Source organism: Colletotrichum karsti (genome assembly GCF_011947395.1).
Source record: "Colletotrichum karsti strain CkLH20 chromosome Unknown Scaffold6, whole genome shotgun sequence".
Classification (NCBI taxonomy): Eukaryota; Fungi; Ascomycota; class Sordariomycetes; order Glomerellales; family Glomerellaceae; genus Colletotrichum; species Colletotrichum karsti.
Genome location: NW_024065906.1, coordinates 830,606 through 857,194, shown reverse-complemented (window position 1 = coordinate 857,194; position 26,589 = coordinate 830,606). Strand labels below are relative to the sequence as shown.

At 53.9% G+C, this 26,589-nt stretch overlaps 7 protein-coding genes across 7 annotated transcripts; 4 read left to right on the top strand and 3 right to left on the bottom strand.

The window, feature by feature from the left end:
* Positions 1-232: 232 nt before the first annotated feature.
* Positions 233-739, bottom strand: CkaCkLH20_02693 (uncharacterized protein; the record flags this gene model as incomplete). The annotated part of the gene is made up of 1 exon (XM_038885412.1): positions 233-739. One exon carries the CDS (start codon positions 737-739, stop codon positions 233-235), a length of 507 nt encoding a protein of 168 aa, XP_038749343.1.
* A 3,308-nt stretch (positions 740-4,047) lies between these two features.
* Positions 4,048-4,974, top strand: CkaCkLH20_02692 (uncharacterized protein; the record flags this gene model as incomplete). Its single annotated transcript, XM_038885411.1, has 1 exon — positions 4,048-4,974. One exon carries the CDS (start codon positions 4,048-4,050, stop codon positions 4,972-4,974), a length of 927 nt encoding a protein of 308 aa, XP_038749342.1.
* A 549-nt stretch (positions 4,975-5,523) lies between these two features.
* On the bottom strand, positions 5,524-7,296 carry CkaCkLH20_02691 (ubiquitin-conjugating enzyme; the record flags this gene model as incomplete). The annotated part of the gene is made up of 7 exons (XM_038885410.1): positions 5,524-6,399; positions 6,459-6,627; positions 6,678-6,689; positions 6,754-6,923; positions 6,979-7,073; positions 7,133-7,166; positions 7,255-7,296. 7 exons carry the CDS (start codon positions 7,294-7,296, stop codon positions 5,524-5,526), a joined length of 1,398 nt encoding a protein of 465 aa, XP_038749341.1.
* Positions 7,297-8,748: 1,452 nt separating this feature from the next.
* CkaCkLH20_02690 (activator 1 41 kda subunit) lies at positions 8,749-10,065 on the top strand (the record flags this gene model as incomplete). The annotated part of the gene is made up of 4 exons (XM_038885409.1): positions 8,749-8,861; positions 8,923-9,001; positions 9,065-9,847; positions 9,898-10,065. 4 exons carry the CDS (start codon positions 8,749-8,751, stop codon positions 10,063-10,065), a joined length of 1,143 nt encoding a protein of 380 aa, XP_038749340.1.
* A 115-nt stretch (positions 10,066-10,180) lies between these two features.
* CkaCkLH20_02689 (uncharacterized protein) lies at positions 10,181-11,734 on the bottom strand (the record flags this gene model as incomplete). Its single annotated transcript, XM_038885408.1, has 1 exon — positions 10,181-11,734. One exon carries the CDS (start codon positions 11,732-11,734, stop codon positions 10,181-10,183), a length of 1,554 nt encoding a protein of 517 aa, XP_038749339.1.
* Positions 11,735-12,336: 602 nt separating this feature from the next.
* On the top strand, positions 12,337-19,005 carry CkaCkLH20_02688 (pre-mRNA splicing helicase; the record flags this gene model as incomplete). The annotated part of the gene is made up of 2 exons (XM_038885407.1): positions 12,337-18,416; positions 18,474-19,005. The coding sequence occupies 2 exons, from the start codon at positions 12,337-12,339 to the stop codon at positions 19,003-19,005; spliced, it is 6,612 nt and encodes a 2,203-aa protein (XP_038749338.1).
* An 827-nt stretch (positions 19,006-19,832) lies between these two features.
* Positions 19,833-25,224, top strand: CkaCkLH20_02687 (origin recognition complex subunit; the record flags this gene model as incomplete). The annotated part of the gene is made up of 12 exons (XM_038885406.1): positions 19,833-20,037; positions 20,114-20,597; positions 20,662-21,016; positions 21,069-21,291; positions 21,334-21,908; positions 21,962-21,985; positions 22,881-23,096; positions 23,149-23,222; positions 23,278-23,506; positions 23,555-23,694; positions 23,746-24,019; positions 24,067-25,224. The coding sequence occupies 12 exons, from the start codon at positions 19,833-19,835 to the stop codon at positions 25,222-25,224; spliced, it is 3,957 nt and encodes a 1,318-aa protein (XP_038749337.1).
* Between the last annotated feature and the right edge of the window lie 1,365 nt (positions 25,225-26,589).

The window sequence follows — 26,589 nt, the reverse complement described above, 5'->3', positions numbered from 1 at the left end:
TTCATCTAATGATAATTCTCATATAAGCAAGCCCTTCGAGCTCTTCTCAACGCGCGAGTCGCAATGCTATCTCTCCGCCTGGATGAACCAAGGCGTTGAGAAAGGGGTATAGTGCAAAAGCAAATTTGGCTACATGCAAATCGCCAATCTCTTCGTAACTCCATCTCTCGTACGAGGCAAAACCCAACAATTCATCCACCCGCTCTTTTTATGTATGCCTTGCCTAAGACGCCTATGCCCAAGGAGCGATGGGGTTCGCCTCGCGACTGCTCGAGGATGACTCGGAAGAGATGGAACTCGACGCCCTCTGAGAGCCGCCGTGTGTGCGAATCCTCTTCCGGTTGGCGGCCCTCTTTTTGGCAAGCTCCTCAGGATCAGGACCGCTGGATGGCTTGATGGCCTCCTCAGGAATTGCGCCAATAGGCGCATGAAGCTTCGCACTAGCCTCGGGATCCCTCATGGAGATGCCGTGCTTTCGGTACTCCCTCTGCTTGAACTGCTTCCAGTCCTGAGCAGACGGCTCGCCAGTACTGAACCAGTCTTTGACTTGGTCGAAGAAGCCATTCTTGCCCTTCTTGGGCTTGGAGCTGCTCTTGGGCTTCTTCGTAGGGCTTCCGCTGACACTAGGAGTGGGAAGGCTGAAGTCAGACTCCTCTGACTGGTGGGAGAACATGCGTTTCGGAGGAGACATTCTCAGGCTCATCTCCGAGGCCACACGTCTGAGACCCTTGGGATTCATCGTGGAGTCTTCAAAATCAAGTAAGGTGCCTGGGTGATTATCGTCTTCGTCAACGGTTAACCCAATGTCTTGTAGGGTTGTTGTTTTTGTGTCCACAGCGGTGACTCCGGAACTGGAGGCTGGCCGAGTAGGACTAGGCGGGTGAAAGCGGGCGAAAGAGAGATCGACCGATTTCGCAATCTTGTGCCGAAAGGGAGCTGAGCGCTTTGGCTGAGCAGTCTCTCTAAACGGTATTTCAGGACCTGTGGCAAGGAGTAGTTGGTTGTTGGGTGGCTTTTTGTTTCTTCGAGGAGTAGGTATTCCGAGTAGACTTCTCCGTTTCTTGTTCACCAGTACCGGCCCCTAGCCGTAGGCAAATGCCTCTGGTTGAGAAACAGGTGAGAAGGAATCGAGTGATGCTCGCTCTTCACCTCGGAGAGGTACGTAGGAAGATGCCCAGTAGAAGGGGGAAACTTCTTCGACCTCGAGTTGTATTCGAGGCTCTGTTGTTGTATTCGCGGTAGTAGATGGCGAAATCGATGCTGGGTATAATGCAGTTGGGTACGAAAAGTTCCGGATTGGAGTCTGAGACGCTGGAGTATTCTGAGGAGTGTGCTCTGGTCGATGGAGAAGAGAAGGTGTGTCTTTTTGCTGTTTCTGATGCCGAAGGAAAAGAGGCATTGTTCGGTTAAAGTGACTGTGGAAGCGTCTCTGCTTTTCAAACACAAGAGTGAATGAAGGATGTGAAGACGGTAGCGACGACGCAGGATACGATGTAGTGGCAGATGCCTTGTATTAGACGATGCCGTGTGACGTGACACGACGTTGGGTATTGGATTTTAGACCTGGTGGGTTGATGTCGACAAGATATTGTGTTCGGCGCGCCAAGTTGGAGCTGAGATTGGAAGAATGACGGATTGAAAGGCGATGACAGTGATCAGATGAAGCTGATGTCTTGACGGTGAGATGGCGAAGTGGATAGAGGGCTGGATCAAGAGGTCTTATGGAGAAAGCGGGAAGTGTGGTTGTATATGTGATCAGGTGGTGGTGGTGAGGTTTGAGGGAAGAGAAAGTTGTAGGCGATGGGTGACGAAAGGCAGAAGAGGAGAAGATCGACGAGCTGAAAAGAACCACACCTCGTGGCAGGAACGTGCAGTACCGCGCCTGACCAAGAGGCAGAAAAAGAAAGCTGGCTAAGAAAAGCATGGGAAAGTCTCAAAAGTCCACACACACCTGCCTCGTGCCCACTGGACCAAGGCAGACAAGAGGCAGGGCGTTCTAGCTAAGGTAGGTAGTCAGCACTTTCCTTGATTTCCTGCCATGCCTTTACCACGCCCGAAGCTCGTGTCGTTGGCTCTCGTCGCGATCGCACAAAAAGAGCGACGAGATAGCCGGGCTGTTGGATGGCTCATCTCTTGATTGGACGTCACGATTGTGACCAAACCGCTAGATCGTGCGCTAATGCTAACGTTGGGAGGGATCCTGCCGTAACCTGCCATTCATTGTCCGTTTGATGTGCTTGCTGCGGTTCGCGAGACTCGGTGCTTGCTTGTTTATTTGGGTGTCTGGAAGGCAAGGCCGGCATAACAATCCACGAATCGAGGGAGACAGGCTGTCCGGGTGATATGATTACATCCCTACATTCAATGTCTCCAAGACAAGCGGGAGCATGTCTCAGCTGTGCCGAATCTCCCAAGGCGCTGTCAGCACTGTTAGCCCGCCGACGGCGTTGCGTTTCGTGCTTTGTTATCCGTTCAGTTTGGAAACCGGTCCTCCCGGGTCCCTGGAACCCAGATCCAAGTTCCCAAATCTGGCATCGAGGCATACCGTAACGAGGCGCAGTATCCTTTGTTGCCTTTGCAAGAGAGAGTGCATCGTCAACATCTGTACCGTGCCCCTAGAACACCGCTAGAATACCGCCAGAACTCTTCATTCTTTGATATTCTCAACTGCCTTAATTCAAACTTCGAGCGACTGCCAGGGCCAGGAAAGCAGTAGCGACGAGACTAACACGAACGGTCCCAGACGACGTAATTGCTCGATGTGAACAGAGCGAAGACTCAAAAGATGGCCAAAGGAGGAACCAAGAGACAGTAACAGCCAGAGGGAGCTGGGTAAGACCAATACTTGGATGGCGCAAGAGAGTGAAAAGCAAAATCCATACCAATCAGAGCCCGCTGCAGCCACAATATTGCAGGAGCCAAGATCTGATCTAAGTCTGCTGTGCTCAATTGCCGTCTCTCGTTGGCTGAAGCATCAAAACGTCCTGTTAGCACCAATGTGTTCGGCGCTGGGCATCGCAGTTCGGCGAGACTAACCAGTATAGAGGTAGTCTTCCGGCGAGAATACGGACGTACAACCACAAGACATTGGTATGGAGTCACAGAAAAACCCGCACGCGATAATGTAATCCCACACTGGGCTGAGTAAACGTCAGTGAGACACTGAGGTTCCCGGAAGGCACTTTCCCTCGCATGGGAATTGCAAGAGGCGTGCGTTGGCCGATACGCTGCCTCGGCTTCGCCTTTACGTGGATGGATGACTGAAAACTCGAGATGGACAACGACGTCTTGATATCGCGGCATGTCAAACCAGCAGTTCGGGTCCCAGTGGGGTCAGAGGCACGTGCTGACGCAGGCTTGCCCAGACAAGGATGGCCGTGCACTGCCCGCCTGGGCGCCCTCTTGAACCTGGATCTTGATGCTGCAGCCGCCATGCCAGAATAGCACTAGCCAGTGGCAAGAGCTCATTTGAACGTCCACCACAAGTCGGATGTCTTTCATCCAACATCAAACAATGCGAGTAAAACAGTTGGCCCGAAACTGTGTGTGACTCGGCCAAAGAGGAAAGAAACAAAACAACAGCAACAACAACAAACTACGTCATTCAGCACCGGTCAGGCTTCCCGCGGCTTTTACGTCCGTTGGCTCGTTGAATCCAACCGCCTGAACTCTCGCAACCTACACGCGCCTGCCTTTCCCACCCGAAGCACCCGAATGCCTGCCTTCAGCTGAAAACGGACGTTCCCTGCACGCGCTAACGATTCGCCAAAAGCTGACAAAGTTCCCGAGTTCCCATATCGCCGCGCCGCGCAAGCGCACGGTGCACCTTCAGCCTACAGCTCCGATTTCCCTCCCGTCCCTTGCTTGGTTTTCCCCTCTCCAGGTACCTTACTCTTGGCCGGTGCTCCTGTTAGGCCCGAACCCCACCAAAGAACCAGTGGACGTGAAGGCACCGTCCAACCTCCAACCTTCAATCTTCAACACCAAACCACCACCAACAAACGAATCAGCGCAATCCGCCGCGAGCCACGACCAGCCTCGCCCACCATGCCAGGCCTCACGATACAAACGGATTCCATCTCTCCCCGCACATCGAACGCTCCCGCGCCCGCGCCATCTACGTCTGCGGCACCCCCTGGCGCCGCGGCTGCTGGTTCAGCAGCTCCCTCGTCCTCCTCCGCTGCCGGCGCGTCACACCCCCCAGCGCAGACCCCTCCGCGCTCCTCCCGCTCAGCATCCCCCGCCCGGCCCCCCATCAGCCCCATCACCCCGACTCTGTCCCCCGCTCGGCTCCCGGAACCCCCCGCTCCCTTCGCCGCCGGCCGTCCAGTCCTCACTCACTCCACGCAGCCGCCCGCCGCCGCCGCCTCGGCCATCCCTCCTCCGCGACCGGAGCCCATCGACTTCGACTCCAACCCCGACGTCCTCGCTCTCAAGTCGGCCATCTCCATTCTCCAAATGCAGCAGAAAAAGGCCACCGCCGACATCCAAGCCCTCAGCCAGGCCAAGAACGCCGCCGTCGACGACCCGAGCGCGTTCCTCGCCGATCTCGGCACGGGCAAGGTGCACACGCAGGGCGACAAGCTCTTTCTCGACGAGGACTCGGACTCAGATGACGAGATGGAAGGCAACGAGGGCAAGAGTGCGTCGGGAGTGAAAGAAGAGAGCGCAGCTGGACAGGGCAAGGCACCGGAACCGCGGCCATGGGAGTCCCTGCCGAAGCCTCAGAATGTGCTTCGCTGCCCGCCCATCAACTGGTCTCAGTACGCGGTCGTCGGGGACTCTCTGGACAAGTTACACGCGGATCAAATATCGAGGCCGAGCCAGGGTACTCCGGCGACGTTAGGCCCAAGCGGAACGTATGAGTTTACGGGTGTCCCTGGGGGAAACCAGAAACCGTTCATCGGCGTCGCAGCCCCCTATAACCCTGGCAGGGACAGGATCGACAAGAAATCAAAAGGTGGAAAGCGGTGAATGTTGATGATGAGCGAGGACCTACCGGCCAGTGTGTCCTCCGAGGTTAGGCATCGGCTTATGAATTATGGTTATTTACGTACGGGTGGTCACGAGATCATGAGGCGTCACATGGTTTGCATTGGTTAGGCAGGTGTTATGGGTTCGGGCATGGTTTAGAGCAGTTGAATACAAAACAAAACGAGAAAGGGAATCACAAAATTCGTAAGCAAAGCTACTTCGTTGCATCATTACTTGAGGTATCTACTTGAGTCTAACGGGGCAATCCCAAACCCGTTCCTGATATGCATGAATCCGATGCCTTGAACGCCGTCCAGTCCTGTGCAGGACTCGATGAACCAAAATACCTCATTGCATTAATTGCAGACCTGAAAATGTGATGTGTGTACATCGGGAGAATGCCTGGTCTGTTGATAACTTGTCTTTCGAAGCTTCCCATCACTCGCTCAAACGCCTCTTCGCACAGCGCCGAGAACGCAAGCGAAACTTGGTTAGAAGTCACTGCCAGCTTGTTAGCCACAGGGATCTCGATGAAGGGATGGGTTTGACCTACTCCATGCTCTGTTGAACCGACCTACGGAGACGACGGTTGTAGTTCTTGCGCTCGTCGCCACCGCCCCAGTAGAGCTTGTGAGCCTCTGGGTTCACCAAAGTACGAGGGTCGTAAGCCGGATCCTCCTCCTCTAAAGCAGTAAAGACCGCCTCAATATGCGAGCGCACGTCGTCCTTCTTCAGAGGGTTGGGAAAGTAGCAGGCCGTTCCGTCTTCTGCGATGCGATGATGGAAGATGCGCGTGACAAACTTGACACGAGGTTGCTCCTCCGGGAATCGGGGGCTGAAGTGGATCTTGATACGGAAGAGACCACCATCAAGGTTAGTCATGGGCCGTCCGAAGTACGTAATGTTCCAGACGAAAGGATTGTTGTCCTCAAGCTGGAAGTCGTGGGGAACCTCTTGACGCTTGAATGCTTGCACAACCTGCTCGTATTGATGGCGTAGGTTGACCGACACCGTCATCTCCTTATCGTTCGCGACCTGGCCCTCCTTTGCCCACTTCACAAGCTCGTTATCAAGTGCGGCTTTGATGTTGCGCAGACGTCTCTCCAGCTCAGTGTAGTTGAACTTGCCATCCATCGAGTTGTTCGCGCCCTCGAAAGGCATGCGGGCGAAATTCTGGTGGTCCTTGACTTCGGTCTTGGCCTTCTGGATGGCGGCCAGATAGTTGTCGTAGTACCAGAGGAATCTGCGCTTGCACAAATCCTTGAACGGCTCAAAGGGAATGCTGGTGTCGTCCATGTCCTCGTGGTCCATATCGAGGTCTTGCTCGGCTGCGGACTGCTGGGCGATAGAAACGCCCTCCGGGGTCAATCCCAGATACTCCTCCATACGCTGGATGACGGAAATGCGCAGAGACTCATGACGAATCTTGCCAGTATCATTAGCGCCAGATTTCCCTGCGCCGTGGGAAATGACGTCGCACGTACCTTCTGCACGTAATCCTTCTGGTTCTTCTTGTCCGAAGCTTCGTTGGCGTCCTCGAAACCGGGCTCGTTCTCGTAAGGGTTGCCGGACATGAGACTCTGGATGGAAATGAGAATCGACTCGAGGCCTTGGGCGGCCGACCATTCTTCACCACGTTCGCCACGCCAGGTTCTGTACACCGTCAGCAAGGGGCTTATTAGGAAGAACTTGTCGCTTCGTACCCCAAGATTGACCTAAAAAAACGTCAGTATTTCCCCATAGGGAACGTGCGCCTACTTCATCGAGTGGTAGACATACAAGCAAACCTTGCCAGAGGCATAGATGTTGGGATTGAAGCGGCATCGACCGCCATTTGTCGTGATGCCGTTGACGTTCGGGGACTTTCGAGGGTAGTCTGGATATTGATTAGCCACAGGATTGCGCCGCTTCTTGCGCTTCAAAAAACCTTTGTTAAACCTAATGGCAAACTGAGAAAAGGGTCAGCACAATTGCCAGCGTGAAGCGAAGCTAGGCTGAATGTACCTCGAAAAAGCCGAACTCGTAGGGTGTGTCGTGAGGGCCGATAATCAGGGCCTTGACATTGCGCACATCGACATCGCGGCAAGCGACAGCCAGAGCTGTCAGCAAAGTCAGCTAAAGTCATGTTTGATCCAGTATCTGCAAAGTTGGTTCGCACAAAGATCTGAGGTGCGCTGAATGTCGCTCAACTCCTGTACGACGCGATCGTCAGCCTTGTGAATTCAACCCCTCATTCCCATGTGTCGAGGAGAGGCGAGGGAGGCGAAGGTGGGACCCAACTGTGGCTACCTTGGTGATGCGAATGATGGATTGATCCGCCATGTTGACGGCTCGACTAGGCGCTCCGCGGCTCCCTTACTGAACGTTGCTGGGTCGTCTTTGGGGAAATGATGGTTGGGAGAGGTAATGGCTCTTCTCGCGGTGGCAGGTGCGGGACGTGAGAGGACGGAACGAGAACGAGAGACGGCGGCCCGAGAGCCTGAGAGATGAGCTCGGGAAGTAAGGAAAATGGTTTATGCAGACGGTCAAGTGCGTTGGCTGGCAGCGCCTCTTTTTTTTTTTTTTTTCCCTTTGGGACAGGCTACCTCTTTGGTTGAAGCAGGTAGGTAGGCAGGTAAGTTGGTAAGTAGGCAACCAGGTCACGGAGTGGAAGTCCTGGGTCGGAGTACGCTGGGACAAGGCAGCTGCTCTACCTTAAATCGGCAGTTTGGCGGGGCATGAGGGGTAATTTTTAGCGTCTATCTGATGCAGGTGTATCGCTGTGGTGTGGTGCATGGAATGGCTGCCTCTGCCTCTCTAAATTCCGTTTGCTCCCACCACGGGACGGAAGCCCCACCTTGCCCGACGGAACCTCTACCCGGATGCGATCCTGCTTGAGACGAGTAGGCAATACTGGACGCTAACTACCTTCCTTACGTTACCTTCCATTACCTATCTTACCTAGGTAGGCCATGAAGACGTACTCCTGCGGGTGCTGGCCCTGCTGCCTTCAAGTGTCTACAAAGTCAAACCAACTCTTACAGAACTATGATTTTGCTGCCTGGAAATGGTATCACGTCCAAGACAGTACGGACTACGATACGGCAGCGACGGGCCATGCATGTGAGTTATTTGTCAAAGTCATCCGCGTCTAACCACGTGCATGGCCTCTTATCGTCTGATTTTCAGCGGGAGAATCTAGTTCTTCAGACCTGTCTGTGTAAACTTTCCCCCAGTATTGGTTGAGTGATTTGAGATTCCTTTGACTCATCTTCATTTTCTATCTACAACAATCCGCAGATTAACGAAGACTTTATGGAAGAGGCTGATATACAACCGAAATCCTTTCCTGAGAGTCTTATAGAATTGTTGCAGAGGTTCAAGTACCTGAGTGTCAATAATCTTCACTTATATTCAAATTCATAGTATGAGAAGACCAGCTCTTCACAATTCGCGGGGTGCATCTACAAAGCGTCCTTGATGAAATGATATCCCCCCGGAACTGGTATCCTGAAGTAACATTCAGGTAAATTGAAGGTGCCTCGTCGGTGTACCGTTGAGTGGGGCATGAGTCCGCGGGGTCCTGAACGCGACATACCTAGTCTAGACCCCTGTCAGCTCAAGCCTGAGCACGCGTCAACTACGGCGCGAGCAGCGCGTCTGCCACTTTAATTGATTTCCAAGTTCTCAGTCGTCACCACCGTGATCTTTCGAGCATCCTGCCGCGGCCAACCAACAACTTGCAATTCGAACCACCGGGGATACACCCAAATATTGGAACAAGCAACAGACCACATGGCGAGTTTCTTCGACCTCAAGGCCAGAAAGCAGGCCGCTGCAAACGGGACGTCCCAGAAGCCCGACAAATCTTCACAGCCTCCTAGGGCGCAACCTTGGGTTGAGAAATAGTACGCTTACATTACGCCGTCTCCCTCGCCCACTCAATCGCATGCTGATAGCCTGTAACAGTCGCCCGAAGACCCTCAACGATGTTACCGCTCAAGATCACACCGTCACAGTCCTGCAGCGGACCCTGCAGGCGTCTAATGTACGCCCATCCAAGATGCGATAGATGTCCCAACAAGCCGTGATATGCTGACCACTCGCTCAGCTGCCACACATGCTGTTCTACGGACCTCCCGGTACCGGAAAGACGTCAACCGTCCTGGCCCTCGCCAAGGAGCTGTACGGCCCCGAGATGATGAAGTCGCGAGTGCTCGAGCTCAACGCCTCGGACGAGCGAGGAATCTCCATCGTTCGAGAGAAGGTCAAGGATTTCGCCCGCATGCAGTTGACCAACCCCACGGCCGAATACAAGACGAGATACCCCTGCCCGCCCTTCAAGATCATCATCCTCGACGAGGCCGATTCCATGACGCAGGACGCCCAGAGCGCCCTTCGCCGAACCATGGAGACATACAGCAAGATCACGCGATTCTGCCTGATTTGCAACTACGTCACTCGCATCATCGACCCGCTCGCCAGTCGTTGCAGCAAGTTTCGCTTCAAGAGCTTAGACCAGGGCAACGCCAAGAGGAGACTCGAGGTTATTGCCGAGAACGAGGGCGTGCAATTGGAGGATGGTGCTGTTGATGCGCTCATCAAGTGCAGCGAGGGTGATTTGCGGAAGGCCATCACTTTCTTGCAAAGTGCGGCCCGTTTAGTTGGTGCCGGCTCTGAAGAGAAATCAGCAGATGACGCCATGGATGTCGACAAGAAGCCAGTGACCGTCAAGATCGTCGAGGACATTGCTGGCGTTATCCCCGAGAACACGATTGACAGACTGGTCACCGCCATTCGCCCGCAACGAGGTGGCGAGACATATGAGAGTGTGGCAAAGGTTGTTGAAGACATGGTCGCGGATGGTTGGAGTGCTGGACAGGTCGTTTCTCAGGTATGCCGACTGGAACAGTCTGCGCGAAGCTTTTTGCTAACATTGGATAGCTGTACCAAGCCATCGTCTTCGACGAAACGATTCCCGACATACAGAAGAACAAGATCGTTCTTGTTTTCTCCGAGGTTGATAAGAGACTAGTTGACGGTGCAGATGAGCACCTTTCCATCCTCGATCTTGCATTGAGAATATCGGGTATCATGAGCGGCCGCAACTAGGGCGAGAAATGGGTGGGAAGTAGGTTTTATGAAGACAATTGGCGTCCGGACTGGACATATTAAAGGCGTTTACACTGGTAAAAAACATGTGTTTAGGGAGGGTATATACCACTCTTCAGAAATGATCTTCATGACCGATGAGACCAAGTTTCCCGTCAATGGCAGACCAAATATCACCGGGCTTGGATGCTGAACCTTTCCTTTGGTGTGCATGTCTCCGCGCCCCCGCCTTATTGCCTGACCCTTGCGTAAGCCAGATGTCCTCCTCTGTGGTATCTCCACCCGCGTCCTTCTGGGCTTCTGGGGGCTCCTGTCCCAAAAGCTTGTCGACCTCCTGCAGAGCCGTCATAGAGCCTTCCAACGCCACCTGGCCCTCCTCGATCTTCTCAGCCACCGCCTCCAGCGTCGCAATCTTAGCCGAGTCCGCTGCAAAGACCCATGGCTTTACCCTCTCAGACATGGCTTGCTTTTCTGATACAGCAGAAGCGAAGTCCTCAGCAAATCCCGACCTCGGCCTAGGCTTTGGCATGGGATGTCCAGGCAGAAGCTGGCTTTCCTCAGCAAGATGATCCAACGCCTGCCGGGTCTCTTTGCTTTGCTTTGCCAGCACGTTGTTGATGTGCGACTTCTGCGTAATCATGCCCTTTTGCTCGCGGGAGAGGGCCAACATCTTCTCGAGATACGGAATGAGCAGGTGGGACGTCGGCGCTGGCGGTATCTCTTGCCCTTGAGAAGGCCCGGCGGCCTCCCCTCCTGGTTTCAGGACGGGCTGGGTCTGCTCCGAGACCACTTGAAGCAGTGACTTCCGCGCTGCTGTGTACTTTGCGTATTTCGCTTTGATCTCCACCAGTTGCTCATCGATGTTCGTCTTACTCGCATCGGAGCTTTGCCCATTCCGCTGCGAGGGGTCATCGTCTTCTGTATCTCCTGAAGCCTTACTAAGCTCAGTTTCGATCCAATTGATCAACTCCGCCCGGGTTGTGTCCAGTGCATGTGCTTTTGCTTCGTCACTGACTTGACCAGCCAAATCCCCTGTCCTTTGGCGTAGGTCTTGCAACAGCTGCTCTTCGCGCTGAAGAAGTAGTTTGGCTCTGAGAACCACCTTCTCCAGTTGGCTGGCCAGCCCGCTCAGGTCCTTTTTCGTTGTGGCATTGCTGACTGTGAAGCTGTCGACAACGGCAGTTGGGACGTCGGGAAGAGGCGGGGAGTCCCTGAAAACATCCTCCAAGTCGAGAAAGTCTGGCGCCGCTGCTGGCTGGCGTACTAATAAGTCGAGATACTTTTGCACCGTTTGAAGTCGCTGTTGCTTTTGTCGTAGCTTGACAAGGGCTATATGATCTTCCAGCTGATCGCTTGGATTGACCGTGTTCGAACGAGCAGGAGGCGCTTCTGCTGTATCGTTCCTCGTGTTCTCATACTCATTCCTAGCTTTGAGGTTTGCGTCCAAGGCCCTGAGATACTCTCGTTGAAGACCTCTAGCTTCTTTGGTGGGAGTAACGGTGCAAGATGCATCGATCAGAGACAGCGGGCTCTGAATAGGCCCTGGTTGCCCGCATGCCTGGAGGTGAAGAGCTAGGGCGCGTCGGATGTAAGCGACCTGCTCCCGCGGTTTGATGTACGGGTCGAGTGATGTCTGAACCTTCTGGATAGCTTTAGGTACAGTATCCATGCTGGCGAATGGCGTATGAGAAGGCCATGTAGAAGTATAGAAAGGCCGGTGGAGCGATATTCTCCCTCCCGTATAAGTGAGGCCAAACGTTAGAATAGTTGCTTGTTTCGACAGTTGACCGGGAACTTTGGCGGAAGCTTCAGGGGTGGTGTGGATTTGTTTGGCCTCAGAGGCGCACCCTGTGTCGATGTCGCGGTGACAACATGCGGAGCGTCACGTGAAGCTTGCTGTCTGGTGGAGACGACACCGCTAGCTGATTACGGCTTAGCGCCACCTCCGGATTCTGGCGACGGCGAGCAGAGGAAATTTGTTCGCGACTGGAAGACGTCGTTGTCGCCGCACGCCTTCGCGCATCCGAACCGCGATACATATTCCCATTGCGATTACCAAGAACATCGATCAAGTTCATATAGCCTACTTTCGGACGAATGATCTAATTTTCAAGTTGGGCATACGGCGTTTTCACGGATACAATCTCGGCGGAAGCCGCCCGGCGCTGTCGTTGTCGTCGTCGAGCTCCAACACCTCTATCATCCCCAATCAATACCATCACCTGTGTACTCTAGCGACGATACCAACGACACCAACGATACCCAGCCAAGATGTCGGACCAACACCGCGATGTTTCCCAATACAAATACTCGGCCATGTCCAACCTGGTTCTCCAGGCGGACCGTCGTTTCGTTTCGCGACGAAACGATGAGGCCACTGGCGACCCCGAGTCTCTCGCCGGCAAGCTGAGTATTCGCGACATGGGAGCACGCGTGGCACGCGACACGGCGCCGAAACAGAAGAAGCCGACTGGCCTCCCCGAAGTCGAACGTGGAAGATTACAAGAGGGCGAGGACGTGCTCCTGCGCGAGCAGCGCAAGAAGAAGAACGAGGCGGCGCAAGCGAGGGGCGCTGGTGTTCTGGGAACAGGAGACCTGCTCGTCGAAGGCATCACCTACCGCCCACGGACGACAGCGACTCGGGCAACCTACGAATTGATCTTGAAGATCGTTTCCGACAACCTCGGTGACGTGCCTCAGTCGACAGTGCTCAGTGCCGCCGACGTCGTGCTGGAGTACCTCAAGGACGACGATCTCAAGGATACCGAGAGGAAGAACGAGATCGACGACATACTGGGTGTTTCCATGAGTGCGAAGGAATTCAACGAGCTCATGAACTTGGGAAAGAAAATCACCGACTACGACGCGCAAGACGACGAAGACATGGATGCCAACGCGGCCGACGATGCTGATGGTGCCGAATTGGACGAACGACAGGGTGTCGCCGTTGTCTTCGAGGATTCCGAGGATGAAGAGGGCGGCATCGTCAATGAGGTGCGGGAGGAGTCTTCGGAAGATGAGGCGGATGACCAAGACGAGGATCAGGCTGCCCAGGACGGTGCCGATAAGGAGGGCATGGACGACGAGGACGCCATGATCATCGATTCAGCACCGAAAAAGCAAGCGCAAGACGAAAAACAGACGAAGGCAGTCCCCGCGAGAGATATAGATCCTTTCTGGCTCCAGAGACAAATAGGAAAGCTCTACGCGGATTCTCACGAACAACACGATAAGGCGACGGAAGCTCTGCGCATTCTGTCCGGCGAGCCTGACGAGCAGGGAGGCGAGGAGAAATCGCTCCGAGAAATCGAGAACGATCTCATGGAGCTATTCGATTACGAGCACCACGAGTTGGTCCAACTGCTCATTGAAAACAGAGAAAAGGTCGTATGGCTCACTCGCCACTCAAGAGCTGAGACGGACGAGGAAAGGGCTGTTGTGGAGCGCGAAATGGCGTCCGAGGGCCTTCAATGGATTCTCAATGAGAAGTTCGGCAAGAAGACGGACGATCAGAAACGGAAGATGGAGATTAAGATGGACATCGACAACCCCGCGTCGCTGGCAGCCGCAGCCCCTGCTGAACCAGAGCGCCCTCAGGGCTTAGTTGGAGGACTTCAGCCGCGGAAGCTCATAAACCTGGAGAACCTAGTGTTTGACCAGGGCAACCATCTGATGAGTAACCCCAAGGTCAGACTTCCTGAAGGATCGACGAAGCGCACATTCAAGGGCTACGAAGAAATTCACGTCCCTGCGCCCAAGAAACGCAACGAACCCGGCGAAAACCTCATCCCAATTACTGAGATGCCTGAGTGGTCTCGGGGGCCCTTCAGCACTGCCAAGTCCCTCAACAAGATTCAATCCAAGTGTTACCCCACGGCCTTTGGGGACGATGGCAACATGCTTATCTGTGCTCCCACTGGTAGTGGAAAGACGAATGTTGCCATGCTTACCATCCTCCGGGAGATTGGCAAGAACCGCAACCCAGAGACCGGAGACATCGATCTGGATGCCTTCAAGATCGTGTACATTGCCCCGTTGAAGGCGCTGGTCCAAGAACAGGTCGGAAACTTCGGCAAGCGTCTTGAACCTTACGGGATCAAGGTTTCTGAATTAACTGGTGATCGACAGCTCACCAAGCAACAAATCGCGGAGACCCAGATCATTGTCACTACTCCTGAGAAGTGGGACGTCATCACAAGGAAGGCCACCGACCTCACGTACACGAACCTTGTCCGCCTTGTAATCATCGACGAAATCCACTTGCTTCACGATGACCGTGGCCCTGTTATCGAGAGCATCGTCAGCAGAACCATCCGCAAGACAGAGCAAACGGGCGAGCCGGTCCGTCTGATCGGCTTGTCCGCCACACTGCCCAACTACAAGGACGTCGCCAGTTTCCTCCGCGTAGACATTAACACTGGCCTCTTCCACTTTGACGGCAGTTTCCGTCCCTGCCCTCTGCGCCAGGAATTCATCGGTGTTACAGACCGCAAGGCCATTAAGCAACTGAAGACGATGAACGATGTCACATACAACAAGGTCATTGAGCATGTCGGTCAAAATAGGAACCAAATGCTCATCTTCGTTCACTCAAGAAAGGAAACTGCGAAGACTGCCCGCTACATCAGAGACAAGGCCCTCGAGATGGACACGATCAACCAGATCCTGCGCCATGACGCGGGTAGTCGCGAGGTTCTCAACGAGGCAGCCAGTCAAGCCACCGATCAGGATCTGAAGGACATTCTCCCCTATGGTTTCGGCATTCACCACGCTGGTATGAACCGTATCGATCGTACCGATGTGGAGGACCTGTTTGCTAGAGGTGCTATTCAAGTTCTGGTATGCACGGCAACTCTTGCCTGGGGTGTCAACTTGCCGGCCCATACTGTCATCATCAAGGGTACCTCAGTCTACTCCCCGGAGAAGGGCAGCTGGGTCGAGCTTAGCCCGCAGGACGTCTTGCAGATGCTTGGTCGTGCTGGTCGCCCACAATTCGACACCTACGGCGAGGGCATTATCATTACGACGCAGAACGAGATACAGTACTACCTGTCGCTACTCAATCAACAACTACCAATTGAGAGTCAGTTCGTCAGTCGTCTAGTAGATAACCTGAATGCCGAGATCGTTCTTGGAAACGTCAGAAGCAGAGACGAGGGTGTCGAGTGGCTTGGCTACACGTACCTCTTCGTCCGGATGCTGCGGTCTCCTGGTCTATACCAAGTTGGCGCGGAGTACGAAGATGATGAAGCTTTGGAACAAAAGCGTGTCGACCTTATTCACTCCGCTGCAATGGTGCTCAGGAAATCAAACCTAGTCAAGTACGATGATAAGACCGGAAAGCTGCAGTCCACGGAGCTCGGCCGCATCGCTTCGCACTACTACATTACCCACGGCTCCATGGATACCTACAACAACCTCATTCAGCCATCCATTACGACCATCGAGCTGTTCCGGGTCTTCTCTCTCAGTGCAGAGTTCAAGTACATCCCGGTCCGCCAGGACGAGAAGCTCGAATTGGCCAAGCTGCTGGGCAGAGTTCCCATCCCAGTCAAGGAGAGCATCGAGGAGCCACACGCCAAGATCAATGTACTGTTGCAAGCCTACATTTCCAGACTCAAGCTCGACGGCCTTGCCCTCATGGCCGATATGGTTTATGTCACCCAATCCGCAGGCCGTATCTTGCGTGCCATCTTCGAAATCACCATGAAGAAGGGTTGGGCTTCTGTGGCGAAGACGGCATTGGATCTGTGTAAAATGGCTGAGAAGAGGATGTGGCCCACCATGTCCCCTCTCCGCCAGTTTCCCAGTTGCCCGAGAGACATCGTACAGAAGTCAGAGAGGATCGAGGTGTCTTGGAGCAGCTATTTCGATCTCGACCCTCCGCGCATGGGCGAGCTCCTCGGCATGCCCAAAGCCGGCAGGACAGTTTGTGGTCTGGTAGCAAAGTTCCCTAGAGTCGAGGTTCAGGCTCAAGTTCAGCCCCTGACAAGGTCTATGCTTCGAGTCGAGCTCGGCATCACTCCCAACTTCGAGTGGGACGTTGAAGTTCACGGCCCCTCCGAGAGCTTCTGGATTTTCGTCGAAGACTGCGACGGTGAAGACATCCTCTTCAGCGACCAATTTTTGCTCCGCAAGGAGTATGCCGAGTCCGAGTCGAACGAACACATCGTTGATTTCACCGTTCCCATCACTGAGCCTATGCCCCCCAACTATTTCATTTCTGTCGTCTCGGACCGCTGGATGCACTCCGAAACGAGGGTGCCAGTATCCTTCCGCAAGCTGATTCTTCCCGAGCGTTTCCCTCCGCACACGGAGCTTCTCGAGCTTCAGCCGCTCCCCGTCTCCGCCCTGAAGGTTAAAGAGTACACCAAGCTGTATCCTAGCTGGGATCACTTCAACCGCATTCAGACACAAACATTCAACTCTCTGTACAACACAGATCAGAACGTCTTTGTTGGGGCTCCGACTGGCAGCGGCAAGACGGTGTGCGCTGAGTTTTCGCTTCTCCGCCACTGGTCCAAGCCTGATGCCGGACGCGCTGTGTACATCGCGCCCTTCCAAGAACTCGTCGATCTGCGCCTGGATGACTGGCAGAAGAGGCTCAGTGGTCTTCGTGGCGGCAAGACCATTGAGAAGTTGACAGGCGAAACCACTACGGACCTGAAGATCCTGGAACGAAGCGATTTGGTCCTCGCTACTCCTATTCAATGGGATGTGCTTTCTCGTCAATGGAAACGCAGGAAGAACGTCTCTACCGTTGAGCTTTTCATCGCCGACGAAATCCATCTGCTGGGTAACAACATGGGCTATGTCTACGAAATTATTGTTTCCAGGATGCACTATATCAGGACACAGACGGAGCTACCGATGAGAATCATTGCCTTGGGAGTATCTCTCGCAAACGCCCGCGATCTCGGAGAGTGGATCGATGCAAAGAAGCACGACATCTACAACTTCAGCCCTCACGTCCGCCCCGTTCCCCTGGAGCTGCATATTCAGTCCTACACCAACCCTCACTTCCCGTCGCTCATGCTTTCGATGGCGAAGCCTACATACTTAGCAATTACCCAAATGTCTGCCGACAAGCCGGCTATTGTATTTGTGCCCAGCCGAAAGCAAACACGAGCTACTACGCGCGACTTGCTGACCGCAGCGTTCATGGACGACGACGAAGATCGCTTCCTGCACGCTGAGCTCGACCAGCTGAAGCCTCTCCTAGAGCGCATCAACGAAGACGCGTTGGCAGAAGCTCTCTCTCACGGTGTTGGTTACTACCACGAAGCCTTGAGCCAGAGCGACAAGCGCATCGTCAAGCACTTGTATGAGCACGGAGCTATCCAGGTTTTGGTTGCTTCCCGGGACGTGTGCTGGGAACTGGACAGCACAGCTCACCTAGTTGTTGTGATGGGTACTCAATACTTCGAGGGACGCGAGCACCGCTACGTCGACTATTCGCTGAGCGAGGTCCTGCATATGTTTGGCAAGGCTCTCCGGCCGTCTAAGGATGGCAGAGGCCGCGGTGTTCTCATGCTCCCGGCTGCGAAGAGAGACTTCTACAAGAAGTTTTTGAACGAGGCTCTTCCCGTCGAGTCGCACCTGCACAACTACCTTCACGATGCCTTCGTGACGGAGATCAGCACAAAGATGATCGAGTCTGGTGACGACGCCATTAACTGGACAACATTCACGTACTTCTACAGACGTCTTCTTGCCAACCCCAGCTTCTACAGTCTCACCAGCACAACGCAGGATGGTCTCAGCGACTACATGTCAGACCTCATTCAGACAACCCTGCAGGAGCTGACTGATTCGAAGATCATCGACCTTGACGAAGATGATGGCTCTGTGGCTCCTCAGAACGCGGCCATGATCGCGGCCTACTACAACATCTCCTACATCACCATGCAGACCTTCCTCCTCTCACTTAGTGCGAAGACGAAGCTCAAGGGTGTCTTGGAAATCATCACCTCGGCTACCGAGTTTGAAGCAATTCAGATTAGGAGACACGAGGAGGGCATTCTTCGCCGCATTTACGACCGTATTCCCGTCAAAATGTCAGATCCGGTCTACGACTCGGCACACTTCAAGGCCTTCGTTCTCCTCCAAGCACACTTCTCCAGAATGCAGCTGCCGATTGATCTCGCTAAGGACCAAGAGGTTATCATCTCCAAGGTGCTCAGTCTCCTGAGCGCCACTGTTGACATTCTCTCTTCCGACGGCCATCTCAACGCCATGAACGCCATGGAGATGTCCCAAATGGTCGTCCAGGCCATGTGGGACCGCGACAGCCCCTTGAAGCAGATTCCTCACTTCACACCCGAGGTTGTCAAGGTGGCAAACGAGTTCGGGTATGTACTTACATCCTCAACGTCACTGTGCAATACTAACTTTCATTCCCTTCGCAGCATCAAGGACATCTTCGACTTCATGGAGGCCATGAACCCCGAGGAGAACCCCGACTACGCTAAGTTGATCAAACGTCTCGGGCTTAACCAGAACCAGCTGGCTCAAGCTGCAGCATTTACCAACGACAAGTATCCCGACATTGAGCTTGAACACAGCATTGTGGACGAGGAGGACATCAGAGCCAATGAGCCTGCTTACCTCAGTGTGCATATCCAACGCCAGATCGACGAGGAAGACGAGTTCGACCCGACTGTGCACGCGCCGTTCTACCCGGCCAAGAAACTGGAGAACTGGTGGCTTGTTGTGGGTGAAGAGGGAACGAAGAATCTGCTCGCAATCAAGCGTGTCACAATTGGCCGCGAGCTCAAGGTCAAATTGGAGTTTACGGTTCCGACGGCTGGTAAGCATAACCTGAAGCTGTTCCTAATGAGCGACAGCTATGTTGGAGTGGATCAAGAACGCGAGTTCTCAGTCGAGGCCGCAGAAGGCATGGACGTGGACGACAGTGATGAGGAAGAGGACGACGAGTAGATGCCCTCGAGGCCGCGGGGACAAGCGCGTCCGTACGATATTTCTGCGTGTACAATACCGATCGAAAGGAGTTGGAGGATAATAGACAAATATTCGGTCAAAGTCAGTTCTTGTTCATTTCGCTGGCAACCTGGATGCGTCTTTCGCCGTCTTTCGACAGGGTTGAGTCGCCTGAAGGCCGGTTTTGCAGACTCTGTGCAGTGCGACAGTGGTTTCGGAGGGGGGTTTGCCTCAGCGGCCGAGTCTGCGGGCGGATCCCGGGCTCAGTTGCTGGAACTAGGCTATCACGCGGGCAAAGGCATCAACGATCCGGAGAGCGTGAAGAAAGTCAAAAATGATGGATGAGGTTTCGCTTGTGTGGTTGATGTATGGGCAACCTAAGTGCTATGGCGATTCGTGTCTACGTGAATGGAAGGGGCACGGGTGGCTATGTCCCAGGGCCGGGCACGTCCACCGTCACGTCTCTCACCGCAGGCAGCGCTTGCAACTAATGAGACTCCGCGATTTCACTCGTTCCCTTGTGGATCAGCAGAGGTCACGTGTTCGCCGTCATCCGCGTCCAACCTCCAAGAGTTTCTGCGTTCATCTTTTTCCAGCCCGTCGCCTTTTTCTGCCACCACAACACGGGAAGCTATCAATTGCGCCCATCATCTTTCTATCAGCCAGCTTATCCCGCACCATCGTCGCGATTGCCAAAGTCACGAATCGCGCGAACCAGAACGCGTCTTATCCCCTTTGACCCGTCGCAACCAATCTTTGGCGTCGCGACTCCCCTGTCAACCCCGGTCCATACATCACTATCGGTAGCTATTGCCACATCGCCCGCAATGTCTGACGAGCCGACCACCAGCGGCCAATCTGCGCCCAACGCGAACGAGGAGGTGGATAAGAAGGTTGACGAGACCTCAACCGAAGCTGGAGCTTCTGAGGCGCCCGCTGCCACTGCTGACGACGCGAAACCTTCCGAGTCTGAGGCAGCTGCCAAGGATACCGCCGAAGAGGAGAAGAAGGAAGAGTCCAAGTCTGCCGATTGTACGCGCTACCCATTCGCGATCCCAAATCAACATCACGCAATTGAATAGCTTGCTAACTGCATGTCGTCCAACAGCTGAGACCAAAGACGCGGAATCTGGGGACAAGCCCGACGAGTCTTCCAAAGCCGAAGACGCAGACGTCGAGATGAAGGACGCGACCGAGACAAAGGAGGCCTCTGAGCCTGGCGCCGACGCTGAGAAAGAGCCCGCGGCTGATGCTGCTGACGCCGCTGATGCGACAGGTGACAAGGGCAAGTCGCGTCGCAGGTCGTCGGGAGTCCCGGAGCACAAGGGCAAGAAGCTAAGCAAGAAGGCTTCCAAGGCTAAGCTCTCACACAAGGACGCGAAGCCGGGTGACCATTTCCTCGTAAAGCTCAAGGGATACCCCCAATGGCCCGTCATCATCTGCGACGAGGAGATGCTCCCCGAGACACTCCTTAAGACCCGTCCTGTCACTGCCAAGCGTGCAGACGGCACGTATCGCGAAGACTTTGCGGATGGCGGCAAGAGACAGAATGATCGCTCCTTCCCCGTCATGTATCTCCGCACGAATGAGTTGTACGTTTGTCATTTTATCCTTCTGTTAAATATTCTTTTCTTGGCATTGCTAACACTTCACTAGCGGCTGGGTTCCCAACTCTGCTCTTCAGGAGCTTACTGCCGAGAGGGCCACCGAGTTGCTCACCGACAAGGTCAAGAAGGTTGAGCTGAGGGATGCCTTTGAGCTTGCCATTGAGCAGAACCCGCTCGAGCACTACAAGGAAGAACTGCAAAAGTACCAGGAGGAACTTGCTCAGAAGCAGGCTGCCAAGGAAGCCAGAGAAGCAGCGAAGAAGACGAAGAAGAAGGCCCCAGCGATCATCGAGGATGAAGATGACGACGTCGACATGGCTGACGCTGCCGATGAGGAGGTCGCACCCACCCCAAAGGAGAAGTCCAAATCTAAGAAGCGTAAGGCCGAAGATGAGGCCGCCAGCGTAAGTTTCGATCCCCGATCTTCTACAGCAAGTTCCTTACACGTACGCACAGACCCCGGCACGAACGGAGTCCGCGAAGAAGCCCAAGATCAAGCTCAACACCTCCTCTACCCCGAAGACGACAAACGGAACTGCCACTCCGAAGTCCGCCAAAGAGTCAGCCGCGAAACCTGCAAAGACCAAGTCTTCGAAGAAGGAAGGCGAGAAGAAGGAGAAGGAGGCTCCCAAGGAGCCTGAGTTGACTGTCGAAGAGAAGCGCGCGCGCAAAGAGGCAAGTTCTCATATTGGCATATTCTGCTTCAGCATCTAACACATAGAACAGAAGGAGGTTCTTTTCCTTCGCCACAAGCTTCAGAAGGGCCTCCTTACCAGAGATCAAGAGCCGAAGGAAGAGGAGATGAAGATGATGTCGGACTACATCACAAAGCTCGAGAGCTTCCCCGATCTCGAAGTCGCCATAATCCGGGTCACGAAGATCAACAAGGTTTTGAAGGCCATCATGAAGCTCGACTCTATTCCCAAGGAAGAGGAGTTCAACTTCAAGACCCGATCCCAGGTCTTGTTGGACAAGTGGAACAAGATCCTGAGCGGTGGTGAGTCGACAGCAGCTCCTGCGGCATCTGCGACGCCAGCTCCTACCAACGGTGTCAACGGCACTTCTGGAAAGGCCGCTGCAGAGACTAAGGAGAAAGATACCCCTGCTGCCTCCAACGGTGTTAAGGAAGAGACCAAGGACGCCGGCAAGGCTGAGGATGCCGAGAAGGAAACGAAGGACGAGAAAAAATCCGACGACGAGAAGAAATCCGATGATGAGAAGAAGTCCGAGGAGCCAGAGAAGGCGGAAGAAAAGGCCGAGAAGGCCGACGAGGATGCCGAGAAGCCTGCTGAGGAGGTAAGGGGCAATGTCTCAGTAAACGTGCCGGCGGAAGCTAACTGAAATCATAGTCGGCACCTGCGGCCCCGGAACCGGTCGAAGCTAAGGCCTAGAGATCCCGTTCACGTCGCACACGTGTTAAAAAGTAAAGACACAGGCTCAGTTTTAAATCTGGGCGATCCGGGCTATCAAGGCCTGGCCACTTGCGTTTCCTGGCGTATACGGTTTTCCTCAAATCGCAAAAGCGGTGTCTTGTCTTGGTTATGATGTAAAATTACTCGTCTCTTTTTGCGGTGCTGTTGGGAGCGTTAGATGACACGCACAGCGGCATTCCCGCCGACAGCTTGCGGTTTCGTCCGAGGAAGGGCTTAGTGTACAAAGGGGCCAATGGCCACCTAGCAAGGACGGACTCCACCTGACGGAGGACGTTCCAGAGGATGCATGGATCGCAGAGGCCGCTTTTCAGGTTATGATGATGTAGGATGCAAAGGCCTTGGTTATGGAGGAGGAGGAGGAATAGTGTTCGTCACGTCCTTGGTTGATGCGAACGAAGGGGAGACGAGACTGGCAGTCGTTATTTCCATCCGGCCTGGGGGAATTGTTTTAATGTTAGTCTTTAGGAAAATTTGAACATAAGCATTCATCAGATTATGCCATGATTTTGCTGTGGTAACATTTTCATTCCTTGACGAAGACTTAGGCTGTAGTCTCCATCTGCCACACTGTAAGATCAGGTCTCAAAAGGTGCATTACTTACAGTGCGAAAGTTGTCTAAAACACGGTATACGTCCGTGCAGCGTTACCGACGCGTGTTACGACAAGCGCGTCTTGACTTCATACAGCGCGACATGCTGCATCGATGAAGAGAGATACCCAATGTCCAACAAAATGAGTACAGAAGACGTTCAAGAACACCAATTTGGTCAAGAAGAACACCAGGTGGTTCAATTCTTTAATTCAGCACTGCTGCGCGCTAATGCTCTTCTCCAGGCAGCCTATATCTTCCGCCCACAGGGCGAAGTAGCCAGGGCCGATCGGCCAGCTAAGCGACGACGTGTATCAAAAAATGCCATCACTGAAAGCGCCAAGGCCGCGCCTTCAACGACCTTCGTGCCGTCGCTGAACGGTGGCGAACTCGCTGAGTGTGTACAATTGCGAGAAAAGCTGTTTGAGACGAGTTGGGCCCGAATAGAGTCCAAGGTTCAGGTAAGCTAATCCAGACATGCACTTAGAACTATGAATTGATCAAATGTTCCAGGGAATTTTGCGTGAAGCAAATTCGGCAACGTTAGACCAGGTGACTGCTTTCATCCAGGATCAAACTGGATCACAGTGAGTTTCGTCCAATCTGGCACACGGAAGACTTGAAGATTTAACGCCGCAGTAGGAATAAGATTCCAGCCGCTTTCGTGATCACGGGACCCAACATTGCTTCCCAAGACCTCCTCTTCGAACAGTTATCAGATGCGCTTCAGGAGAGCACGCGGAGCAAGTTCGTAAGACTCAAGTCATCCGAAGCATCCAATATCAAGGCCGCTCTCAAGAAGATTATCGGGGATGCCACGTCGCACGGGTCTCTTGATGATGAGGATGGTGAAGTAGCATTCGGCCAAGATGTAGGTTCTAGCGCCTCGGTCCGATGATGAGAAGCTCACCGAACTCAGGGCCGCAAATTCCTGAACTACGATTTAGAGGCCTTGTATGCCTTCTGCAAAGCGCAACGGTGCGATCATATCTTTGTCGCCTTCCAGGACAGTGAAGGATTTGACAGCGCTCTCCTCTCAGATCTGGTCACCCTCTTCAAGTAGGATGCCACTTGGTGGGATCTCCAAACAGCTACTGACTGTCGTAATAGTTCGTGGCGACCCAAAATCCCTTTCACGTTGGTATTTGGCATCGCTACGTCGGTAGAGCTTCTTCAAGCTCGTCTACTCAAATCCGCATGCCAGTATCTGTATGGTGCCCAGTTTGATGTTGTACAGACCAGCACCATCCTCGAGCAGGTTTTCAAGCCGGCCATAGCGGCAACGGATGCAGCCCTGGCTCTTGGTCCGACATTACTGCAAAGCTTAGTCGACCGACAACAAGACCAGGTCGCCAGCAGTCAGACCTTTATTGCATCCATCAAGGTAAGGGTTCCTGCGTTTCATTAAGTAGCATTGCTAACAAACTGCAGTACGCATACATGTGCCATTTCTACGCCAACCCGTTGAGTGTTTTTTCCTTGGAAGACGACGAGATGAACAGCGAGCTTGTTCAGGACGGCCACTTGGAAGCGTTCCGCTCGCTCCCTTCGTTCCGACGCGAAGTTGAAAACGCCGTTGAGGCCAAGGATCTCAGATTAGCGAGGTCGTTACTAGAAGACGACGATCTATTGCGGGAAAGGATCTTTGACGTTCCTGGCAAGAAACGGGAGTGGTCTACCGGTCTCCTTCGCTCGCTTAAGCTGGTCCAGGCCACCGGTATACTTCAAGACGACTTCTCTTCAATGTATATGAAAGCGGTAGCCGAGGGCATCACCCTTTCGTCCGAGGGCTGGGATATCGTTGAAAGCATCAAGCGGATGCAAGCGGATGACTTTGTCTCGATGCTGCAACGTGTTCAAACGACCGTAGCCAGCGGCGACAGCCAACTGTGTCTTGCCGCATGGGCATCCGAGGCCGGGGACCTGCCGGCTGTTGTACAGACTTGTCTAGCCGATTCAAAGGAGCTTCTCGGCAGGGCCCAGGAGAACGTCACTACATTGCGGAGCGCGTACAGCGGCCATAGCAGGGTGCTCCGCACAACGGTTGTCGCTCAAAAGGTGCAGCTAAGCCACGACTCGGCCGCCCTCTCCGATGACGACAAAGCCTTCACCAGTATCGTCGACCGCGTTGCAGGGCTCTTCCAAGACGTCATTCAATGCGAGCCCGCCGCAAATGTTTTCCTACACGAGACATGGCTGTACGATTCCAAGACACCCCACCGGGATGTTTTCATCCCACGCCCTCAAGACGTTTTTGAGCGCAGCCTCACTCGGCCGCAGGACTACCTTGCCTGCTCTTGCTGCACTACCCAGGAGGGTCTTTCAACGACACTTCCCGCGACGTCCCTACTTTATCACCTCTACTTGGAAACGGGCAACCTCATCAACGTTGCAGATTTGTGGTCCGCCTTCTACGCCATGGTGGGCAGCGGGGGAGGCAGCGATGGTGATGTGGACAGCGATGGAAACGCCGATGAGCGTGCGGCGTTGGTACTCTTTTATCGGGGCCTGGCCGAGCTAAAGGCCCTTGGCTTTGTCAAGATGAGCAAAAAGAAGACGGACCACATCGCCAAGCTCAAGTGGCTGTAGAGGCTGAAAGGGGCCCGCGACGACGGCCGAGAAGCGTGAAACGAGGCCGGGGCGCAGGAAGGCACGTCAGTCGCGTGCGCAGGGAGAAAAAGAAGCAAAAAAAGTAAAGGTCACAGCTGGCAATAGATGTTTTTGTCAAGAACAAGCAGGCAGTTCTTACAGATGTGTGGGTAAAATATTCTTAATCAAATCATTCGGGGTGTACGATGCAAGTTTGCCTCCCCGGAAAACTTCCAGCTTTTGAATGATTGACAACGACTCAGGTGACTCAGATTGATGCCGACATTCTTCAGTGTTGGTCTGCTGTTCTCAAACAAGGCCATTGTTAACCTGAACGCTTCTTTGTTCCGTTGGCCAGACCACTACGGAAGCGGGAGCACCTAGCCTAGGTTTCCTTTGGCCGAATTCCGCTGTTCGTCCGCGGGCTGCCGAAAGCACAATTTGCCCAGCTGCCGTCACCAAAGAGAAAAGGAGCAGGGAGGAGAGGAGACGGAGGAGGGAGGGAAGAGCGGAACACGGTAGAGGAATACTGTCTCGGAGGCTCCACGTTGGGGCCGGAGGCGTATTCTTGTTGCGTCCGGCGCGATTCGTCTCTAGGCTACCCGAACCTCTCACTCGTAATGTTGTCCATAGAGGATTCGTCGTCCTCCCCGCTCCGCGCCATGTCTCAAGTTACTCTGGCGCATCGGGTCAGATAAAGAGAGACATGGGGGGGAGGAATCCGGATCTCTGGGTCCTTCCGGGTAGGGGAGACGCACGAAACTGGCATACTTTACCCAAGAGAACTGCTGGGCTCCGACGGGACAAAGCATCTATGTCTTTCCTGACGTATTAGTCCTGCCGCAGCCTCACTTCGGGTCCCAGTCAGTCGGGTCGCGCTTCGCTCGAACGAGAGATGGGGGTCTGGATCTCTGATCGATTGACGGTATTCCCCCCTCCTCCACTCTGTTTCTGATACCCTCCTTTTTTCATCGTCCCTTTGGGGTTATTTGTTTTGTCTCGAAAAGGTTTGTTGAGTCAAAGAAAGGTGAACGGCAGTGGTGGTCCTGGTGGAAATGGGCGTTTCCATCCCTATACAAGAAGCAGAGTTTCGCCGTTGTCGTTGATCGTGAACCGTCTCATTCATCCCGCCATCCAGTCAAACATTTCTTCGCTCTAATAACACTGTCACTTCCCTACTGATTCAAGTCCATTCGCGCTTCTTCACTCTGTGCAGGCATTGACCACTCCCACCTGAAGCACAGAAGTCTCTTCGTCCTGAAAACCAGATCCCGTAGCAACGGAATCAAAGCTGAAATACGCCAGTCTGTTCTCGCGGAGATCCTAATCACACGAGAAGCGCCTCATTTCTCCTCCATATTCTGA